This window comes from Tetrahymena thermophila, assembly GCF_000189635.1.
Source record: "Tetrahymena thermophila SB210 genomic scaffold scf_8254271, whole genome shotgun sequence".
Lineage (NCBI taxonomy): Eukaryota > Ciliophora > Oligohymenophorea > Hymenostomatida > Tetrahymenidae > Tetrahymena > Tetrahymena thermophila.
Genome location: NW_002476115.1, coordinates 4,660 through 13,713, shown reverse-complemented (window position 1 = coordinate 13,713; position 9,054 = coordinate 4,660). Strand labels below are relative to the sequence as shown.

Genomic DNA, 9,054 nt, shown 5'->3' with positions numbered 1-9,054 from the left:
TTTATTTTAATTATTTTTAAATATAAGTAATTGTAAAATAGATACAAATATTTAAAAATAAATAATTTATATTTTTACTTCAGTATAATCACTAAGTTTTCAAGATTATGACAATTAGATAAGCAGCTTCCTAACTCAATAGCCCCTTAATTACTTATTTTGTTTCCACTTTATATTTTAAAAAATAAATTTAGAGTTATCCCATTAAAAATTGCGGAAAAAAAATTCATTTGAAGAACTATGTTTAACCTTAAATTAGTCTTTAAAGATTTGAGATTGAGACAATTTTTTAGCTTAGAAAAAAGACCTTAGATTGATTAAGCATATAAATTATTTGAACTATTTAAATAATATTATTTTAAAAATATTTAATTTTGATTAATATAAATTTATAATTTTTGTCTAATTTTTGCTCTTATAATAAAATAAATTAACTCACTTAATATAAAGTTTTAAAGTATGGATATTAGTGGTTTGTACAAACCCATCCCCCCCCCCAAATTATTAGTTTATCAATCAATAAATTAAATTTTTACACTAAATTTAGCATCAAAGTTGTAATATTCTTGCACTAGGCTATTCCTGTGCCTAAATCTTTTGCACCCTCATCACCAATATTATTTTCACTTGAAATATAAGAATAAATAACGAATTAAATAAATATGGAGGAGAAAGGATGGTCAAATACAATAGGTTTCGTTACTATTTTAGTTGTGTTATAATGAGTTAGTAAAAAAATTTGTTATATTTTATTTGGTTAGTAAGTAAATAAATAAGTAACCAAGCAAGTTAGTTATTGACAAGCTTCAAAAGCTTAAAATAATCACTTATTCGTTTATCAATCAATAAATTAAATTTTTACACTAAATTTAGCTTCAAAGTTGTGATATTTTTGCACTAGGCTATTCCTTTGCCTGAATATCTTGAACCCTAATCACCAATTTTATTCCCACTTGAAATATAAGAATAAATAACTAATTAAATAAATATGGAGGAGAAAGGATGGTAAAAAAACAATGGCTTTCGTTAGTATTTTAGTTGCGTTGTGATTAGTAAGTAAAGAAATTTGTTATATTTTATTTAATTAGTAAATAAATAATTAAGCAAGCAAGCTAGTAAATGACAAGCTAGCTTAATTTGCTAACAACTAAGCCAAAAGATTAAAATAATTAATTATTTATTAGTTTATCAATCAAAAAATTAAATTTTTACTCTAAATTTAGTGTCAAAGTTGTGATATTCTTGCACTAGGCTATTCCTGTGCCTAAATCTTTTGCACCCTCTTCACCAATTTTATTCCCACTTGAAATATTCAATTAAATAATAAATATGGATGAGAAAGGATGGTAAAAAATTATGGCTTTCGTTAGTATTTTAGTTGTGTTGAAATTAGTAAGTATAGAAATTCGTTATATTTTATTTAATTAGTAAGTAAGTAAGTAAATAAATAAATAAATAAAAAAATAAATAAATAAATAAATAAATAAGCAAGCAAGCAAGTTAGTAAATGACAAGCTGGCTTATTAAGCTAATAACTTACTCAAAAGCTTAAAATAATCAATTATTAGTTTATCAATCAATAAATTAAATTTTTACTCTAAATTTAGAGTCAAAGTTGTGATATTCTTGCACTAGGCTATTCCTTTGCCTAAATCTTTTGAACCTTCGTCACCAATTTTATTCCCACTTGAAATAAACAAATAAATAATGAATTAAATAAATATGGAGGAGAAAGGATGGTAAAAAACTATGGATTTCGTTAGTATTTTAGTTGTGTTGTGATGAGTAAGTAAAGAAATCTGTTATATTTCCTTTAATTAGTCAGTAAGTAAATAAATAAGTAGGTTAATAAATGACAAGCTGGCTTAATTAGCTAACAACTAATTCAAAAGCTTAAAGTAACCAATTATTAGTTTACTAATCAATAAATTAATTTTTTACCGTATATTTAGAATCAAAGTTGTGATATTCTTGCACTAGGCTATTCCTGTGCCTAAATCTTTTGCACCCTATGCACCAATTTTATTCCAACTTGAAATATTCGAATAAATAACTAATTAAATAAATATGAAGGAGAAAGGATGGTAAAAAACTATGGCTTTCGTTAGTATTTTAGTTGTGTTGTGATGAGTAAGTAAAGAAATTAGTAATATTTTATTTGGTTAGTAAGTAAATAAATAAATAAATAAATAAGCAAGTTAGTAAATGACAAGCTAGCTTAATTAGCTAATAACGAAGTCAAAAGCTTAAAATAATAAATTATAAGTTTATCAATCAATAAATTTAATTTTTACTCTAAATTTAGTGTCAAAATTGTGATATTCTTGCAATTGGCTATTCCTGTGCCTAAATCTTTTGTACCCACATCACAAATTTTATTCCCACTTGAAACATAAGAAAAAATAAAGAATTAAATAAATATGGAAGAGAAAGGATGGTAAAAACTATGGATTTCGTTAGTATTTTAGTTGTGTTGCGATGAGTAAGTAAAGAAATTTATTATATTTTATTTGGTTAGTAAGTAAGTAAATAAATAAATAATCAAGCAAGTTATTAAATGACAAACAGGCTTAATTAGCTAATAACTAAGTCTAAAGCTTAAAATAATCAATAATAAGTTTATCTCAATAAATTATATTTTTACTCTAAATTTAGTGTCAAAGTTGTGATATTCTTGCACTAGGTTATTCCTGTGCTTAAATATTTTGTACCCTCTTCACCAATTTTATTCCCACTTGAAATATATGTGATCAGTAAGTAAAGAAATTTATTTTTAATTTGGTTAGTAAGTAAATAAATAAATAAATAAACAATTTAGTAAATGACAAGCTGGCTTAATTAGCTAATAACTAAGTCAAAAGCTTAAAATAATCAATTATTAGTTTATCAATTAATAAATTAAATTTTTACTCTAAATTTAGAGTCAAAGTTGTGATATTCTTGCAATAGGCTATTCCTGTGCCTAAATCTTTTGCACCCTCTGCACCAATATTATTATCACTTGAAATATAAGAATAAATAATTAATTAAATAAATATGGACGAAAAAGGATGGTAAAAAACTATGACTTTCATTAGTATTTTAGTTGTATTGTGATGAGTAAGTAAAGAAATTATTTATATTTTATTTGGTTAGTAAGTAAGTAAATAAGTAAGTAAATAAATAAAAGCAAATTAGTAAATGACAAATTGGGTTAATTAACTAATAACTAATTCTATAGCTTAAAATAATCAATTATTAGTTTATGAATAAATAAATTAAATTTTTACACTAAATTTAGCATTAAAGTTGTGATATTCTTGCACTAGGTTATTCCTATACTTAAATCTTTTGCACCCTCAGCACCAATATTATTCCAACTTGAAATATATGAATAAATAAAGAAATAAATAAATATAAAAGAAAGGATTGTAAAAAACTATAGCTTTCATAGGTATTTTAGTTGTATTGTGATGAGTAAATAAAGAAATAAGTTATATTTTATTTGGTTAATAAATAAATAAATAATCAAGCAAGTTAGTAAATGAAAAACTGGTTTAATTAGCTAATAACTAAGTCAAAAGCTTAAAATAATCAATTATTAGTTTATCAATCAATAAATTAAATTATTACCGTATATTTAGAATCAAAGTTGTGATGTTCTTACACTAGGCTATTCCTGTGCCTAAATCTTTTGCACCCACTTCACCAATTTTATTCCCGCTTGAAATATACGAATAAATAACAAATTAAATAAATATGGAGGTGAAAGGATGGTAAAAAACTATGGCTTTCGTTAGTATTTTAGTTATATTGTGATGAGTAAATAAAGAAATAAGTTATATTTTATTTGGTTAATAAGTAAATAAATAAATAAATTAGCAAGCAATTTAGTAAATGAAAACCTGGCTTAATTAGCTAATAACTAAGTCAAAAGCTTAAAATTATCTATTATTAGTTTATCAATCAATAAATTAAATTTTTACTCTAAATTTAGCGTCAAAGTTATGATATTCTTGCACAAGGCTATTTCTTTGCCTAAATCTTTTGCACCCTCTGCACCAATATTATTTTCACTTGAAATATAAGAATAAATAACGAATTAAATAAATATGGAGGAGAAAGGATGGTAAAAAACTATGGCTTTCTTTAGTATTTTAGTTGTGTTTTGATGAGTAAGGAAAGAAATTCGTTATATTTTATTTAGCAAGTAAGTTAATAAATAAGCAAGCAAGTTAGTAAATGACATACACACAATCATCACTTAGGTAATTTTGATATGCCACTTCTAAAAATAAGTTTTTCTTACCAAGTTTTTTTTATTTTTAATTAGTGGGCAACATTTTATAAATTTATCAAAATTTTATACCAATTTTTAACTTTTGCAATTTTTTTGAATTTTAGATATTTTTGTAAATTTTCCTTACCACCCCAATAGATTTTATTATTAACTACATAATAAAGTTTATTTCCTTATTGTAGATTGTATTAATAGATAATAATTTTATCTTTAATTTAAAATTTTTTTAACTTTTTATATAAAGAATGTATCCATCATAAATGACTAAATATCAAATCATTCATAATTTCTATCAAAAATATTAAATGTTAATTAAATCTTGTATTTGAATTTTTAAATGATAATTTGTGGATATTTAATTTCAATTTAAATTCATTTTAATGTAATTACGGTAAATCTATTTCGATAACTTGAAATTCTGTAATTTTATACAAATCATTCATACTATCTATCTTTATTTATTTGGTGTCTTAAATTGGAATCTTATTTTAAGAAAGTAATTTCCCTACGGATCCTATGTTTACAGCCTCAACATTTTATAGAGGACCTAAATAATGCTATGATATAATTTATTTCATATCATTTTAGTTTGATTTGAATTTTTTTGAATTTTATTCAACAATAATAGAAAGAGAAGCTCTGTTGACTCTTTCCCAGACAACTAATAGTTGAATAAATTTAAATATTTCAGTGTTTCGCTTAATATTTATTTGTTTGAAAGACTCATCATATTAATTTAAAGTCATCATCATGAAAGTAGATCCTGTATTTTCTTTCAAAATGAAGTAATTGTCAAGCAAAGATAATAGTAAACCAACTGAATAAGAATCCGACTTAAAACAAAAATTTATTGAATTTATTAAGAAGTTGTTATAACAATAATTACTTTTTTAGAGTATATCTTATTTTAGTGATCTTCTTTAGTTAAAATTTCAGGTGCCATGTACGCCCAATTTCCTACCATCTAAATAAAATATATTAAAATTTCTTGATAATTTTATATTAAATAAATAATTTACTTCTAAAATTTCAATCTATTCACAATTTTTTTCAAGTTAAGCTGATAATCCAAAATCGCCTTATATTAAAATAATTGAATTGTTTTTAAAAATAAAAAAAAATATATTAGGGTTAATTACACAGTTTGATTTCAAGTTGATTGCCATCCAAACATACCAAAAAATTGTCAGGTTTAATATCTCTATGAATAATATTGAAGCAATGAATATAATTGACAGAGTCAATTATTTGGATTGCAATATTCAATTTTTCTTCATTACTAAACTCTCCTTCTTTTCCTTAACTTTCTAGATATTCCTAAAGTGAACCTTTTTTACAATAAATGAAATTATAAACTTATTATACATATTATAACCTCAATAATAAATGCATAGCTTATTACTGGCTATCTTAGGCTAATATGCCAATAAAATACTTTAAGTTGTATATTTAAAATTTACATTTAATTGAATAAAAAATTAAAATATTTGCAAATTTATAAATTTTTATATAAAAATTTACATGAACACTTTTCTAATTCGAAAACTACATACTTTTCAGGTGCTGTAGCTTTTTCTATGACATAATTGTCATATAGCTAGACAACTAAAGGTGTTTTTAATTATTACATTATTCTAATTTCATTTTAAATTTCTTGTTCATCAACAATCTTTTGTATTTTTAATACTATTTCTTTGTCAACTTTTTTAGTAGATAATACCATACCAAAGCTTCCAAAATTAAGAATTTGGAAATTATTTACATATTTCTTATCTTCATATAGACTTTTTAATAGCTTGGATAGTATTTCTACTTTTGTAAATTGTTTATTAGTATCTTTTCTCTTTATTTTTGAATCTGTGTTATCAAGCAAGATCTATGCATCTTTCTCAAACTAAGTTTGCTTAGAAAAAAAGTTGTTGTTAAAATCATAAAATTAACAATTTGGAATGTAAAAAAAATATTATTATATTTTTACTTTATTTTTTTGAAGCTCATTAATTCTATTGAATATTTATTATGCTTACTACGGAATTTATTCCTATCAATAAAAAAATAATAATTAATGTTTGTAGTCTATTAGAAATCATTTAATTTTTTTAGTAAGTGCAAAAAAATTTTAAATAATCTTAATAAATATTTTTTAACTTAATAAAATAAGAAATTTGGATAGAATCAATCATTAATTTTGATTTTAATAATAAAATTATAGAAATGAATAAGATTTCTTTTAATATGTAGAATTTGTTTATATTTTATTTAAATTCATCAAAATTTATATCATTATCAGTGTTGTTCCTTGAAAAAAATATTTCTTTTCATGAAATATTTTGAAATTTTATTATGTATATTCAAGAATTTAAAATTAAAAAAATTGAGAAATCAATCATCAAATTTTCAAATTGAAGTAATAAAAAATTAAGACCAAATATTTTATTAAATTGACTTTTATTATCAAGAAGCAAAGTTTAAAATTAAATTAAATATTTTTAATGAAGTAGTTAGTTAATTAGATTAGCCAGAAAAAAATTGGTAAATGCATTTATTACTTCTAATATCATAGATGCAAGTGTGAATTTCAGTGGTTCTCCATGAAGCTTAATAAGCTCAGAAAGTAGGTTTCCTGAAGTTGTCCTTTCTAAATATTTTGGTTTTAAGCAAATCTCGGCTATTTTATAGATATTAGAATTTCTATCAATCTAATATTTCGAAGCTATTCCTTTTCCTTAATAAATCTCTCCTTTTATATCAAAGTCAATCCAATTTTCATATAGCACATTCAGATTATCTAACTCAAGTAAAATTAGTCCTAGAGAAAAGAGGTCAGACTTAATAAATTAAAATTAAATTAAAAAATTAAAGATTAGTTTTGTTTAAAAACCTGAATTCTGGATTATCCTTTTTCTACCTCTGGAGCAAAGTAAGAATCAGTTCCTTTCTATAGATTAAAATAATTTAAGATTAACTTTAAATAATATTTCGATGTTTACCTTTGATAGGTAATGGCTTTTCGATTTTGTTACTGCAGATGCAAATCCCAAATCACCTTGATTATCAATAATTTTTTAAATTGATAAATTTTGTAAAAATTTAAATTTTTTACAGATTTTGATATTAAATCCATAAGTTTGAGAAGGACAAACTAGGAAATTATGAGGCTTGATGTCTCTGTGCATGATATTTTTAATATGAAGGGTATTTAATCCTTCTAGCATTTGAATAGCTATTATTTCCTTTATTTATTTAGAGGGTAGTTATGTCTTTCTTAAATAATCGAAGAGCTGTTTAAGATTTTCTATTTACAAAATACAAATAAATAAATAATATTTATGAAATTAAAGAAAAATATTTTAAAAATTTGCTTTATATTAAATTAAAAACGTATTTTAATGTAAAAATGTTTATAAATTAATAATCAATTAAATTAGATAACTTAAACTAATTTTGTTGACTTTATTTACTGTTTAATTTATTTATTTTTATTAAATTAAATAATTTAAAAAATTTTTATCAATTAATATTTAAATTTAATTTTAATTAAATTATATAATCTAAAATCAATTAAAACTACATAAATATAAATGAATTTTCTTATTTATTTGATTATTTAAAAATTTTTAATTTAGACTAATTTTATAAATCTAATTTACTAAGAAATTGAATTTTAAAATCTAATTTAATTATAAATTGAATTTTGATTAATTAATTCTAATTAGTCATTAAAATATAATTTTTTAATCAATAATTTAATTTATTTTAAAATATTAATTTAAATTAAAAAAATAACAAATTATAATTCTTCAATTTTTAATTATTTTATTAAATTAATAAATAATAAAATTTATTGATAAAAATAAAATTATTATTTAAAAAATGAATTGATGAGATATTTTGTTTAATTTAAATAATATAAAACTTTATTCATAAATTTTTTTAATTATTCAAAAATGCGTTATAAAATTAAATTTATAATATTGGGTTAAAAGATTATAAAATTTCGATTAATTAATCTTCTAGGACATTTAATTAAGAAACCTACTAAAATTCAATAAAAATTAAATTAAAGATGCCTTATTTTTGGAGGGAATTTAAAAAATTAATTATTATAAAATTTTGTAAAATAAATAATTTCTATAATTTTATAAAATTAATTAAATTAGCTTAACGCAAATCTATTTTTACTTCAAAATTAATCAAATCCAAAAAGACTTAGAAAAAATATGTATTTGACTTTTTTAAAATGCTGGAACTTCAATTATCATAAATGATGTAAAAAATAAAATATAATCTTATTTTATTTTATTAGCTTTTTCAGATTTTTTAAAAAATTGGGAGCAACAAAAAATGGAGGAAAATTAATATTTTGAATACGCTCGCAAAGCTCCATTTCCATCACAAAAAAGGACTTCTCTTATGTTATGATGGACTTTTCATTACCATCTTTATCCTCTTCTACTTCTTGCTCCATTAGATAGAAGCAATCGTAGACATTTACCAAAAAATCAGATTAGCTGAATTTCTGAAGCAATTCATATTCTTTTTTCAAAGATTCGATGCCCTTCAAACCATCTTTGTTAGTACATGTTAGGAATTTAAGGGCAACCATGCGATTATTCTTAACGTTTTTAGCCTTCAAGACAAGGGCGTAAGCACCGCTGCTTAAATACTCGAAATTTTAGAAATATTTTTTCTGGTTTAGGATCAATTTGATTATTTCTTTCAAGCCCATGCTTTTGTATCTGACATTCCTTGGGGATCTTTTCTGATATTGCTTT

General features: G+C 22.0%; 3 protein-coding genes across 3 annotated transcripts in view; 2 read left to right on the top strand and 1 right to left on the bottom strand. All coding sequences in view use genetic code 6, as the record gives it.

Moving 5' to 3' along the window:
- TTHERM_001439790 (hypothetical protein) overlaps nucleotides 1–725 on the top strand; it is a gene marked incomplete at both ends in the record, with an annotated part of 841 nt that extends 116 nt beyond the window's left edge. The window contains 2 exons of the mRNA XM_012800411.1: nucleotides 1–26; nucleotides 451–725. The exon at nucleotides 1–26 is cut by the window's left edge and continues 116 nt beyond it. Of these exons, the coding sequence (XP_012655865.1) occupies nucleotides 1–26; nucleotides 451–725 (301 nt within the window). The remainder of the gene's footprint in view (nucleotides 27–450) is intronic.
- Nucleotides 726–1,781: 1,056 nt separating this feature from the next.
- On the top strand, nucleotides 1,782–3,798 carry TTHERM_01439780 (hypothetical protein; the record flags this gene model as incomplete). Its single annotated transcript, XM_001025418.3, has 7 exons — nucleotides 1,782–1,789; nucleotides 1,953–2,084; nucleotides 2,306–2,482; nucleotides 2,656–2,757; nucleotides 2,922–3,053; nucleotides 3,281–3,433; nucleotides 3,624–3,798. The coding sequence occupies 7 exons, from the start codon at nucleotides 1,782–1,784 to the stop codon at nucleotides 3,796–3,798; spliced, it is 879 nt and encodes a 292-aa protein (XP_001025418.3).
- A 735-nt stretch (nucleotides 3,799–4,533) lies between these two features.
- Nucleotides 4,534–9,008, bottom strand: TTHERM_01438780 (kinase domain protein; the record flags this gene model as incomplete). The annotated part of the gene is made up of 12 exons (XM_001025417.3): nucleotides 4,534–4,597; nucleotides 4,670–5,112; nucleotides 5,166–5,243; nucleotides 5,299–5,357; nucleotides 5,419–5,607; nucleotides 5,801–6,182; nucleotides 6,258–6,320; nucleotides 6,829–7,107; nucleotides 7,161–7,217; nucleotides 7,270–7,325; nucleotides 7,383–7,574; nucleotides 8,651–9,008. The coding sequence occupies 12 exons, from the start codon at nucleotides 9,006–9,008 to the stop codon at nucleotides 4,534–4,536; spliced, it is 2,220 nt and encodes a 739-aa protein (XP_001025417.3).
- Between the last annotated feature and the right edge of the window lie 46 nt (nucleotides 9,009–9,054).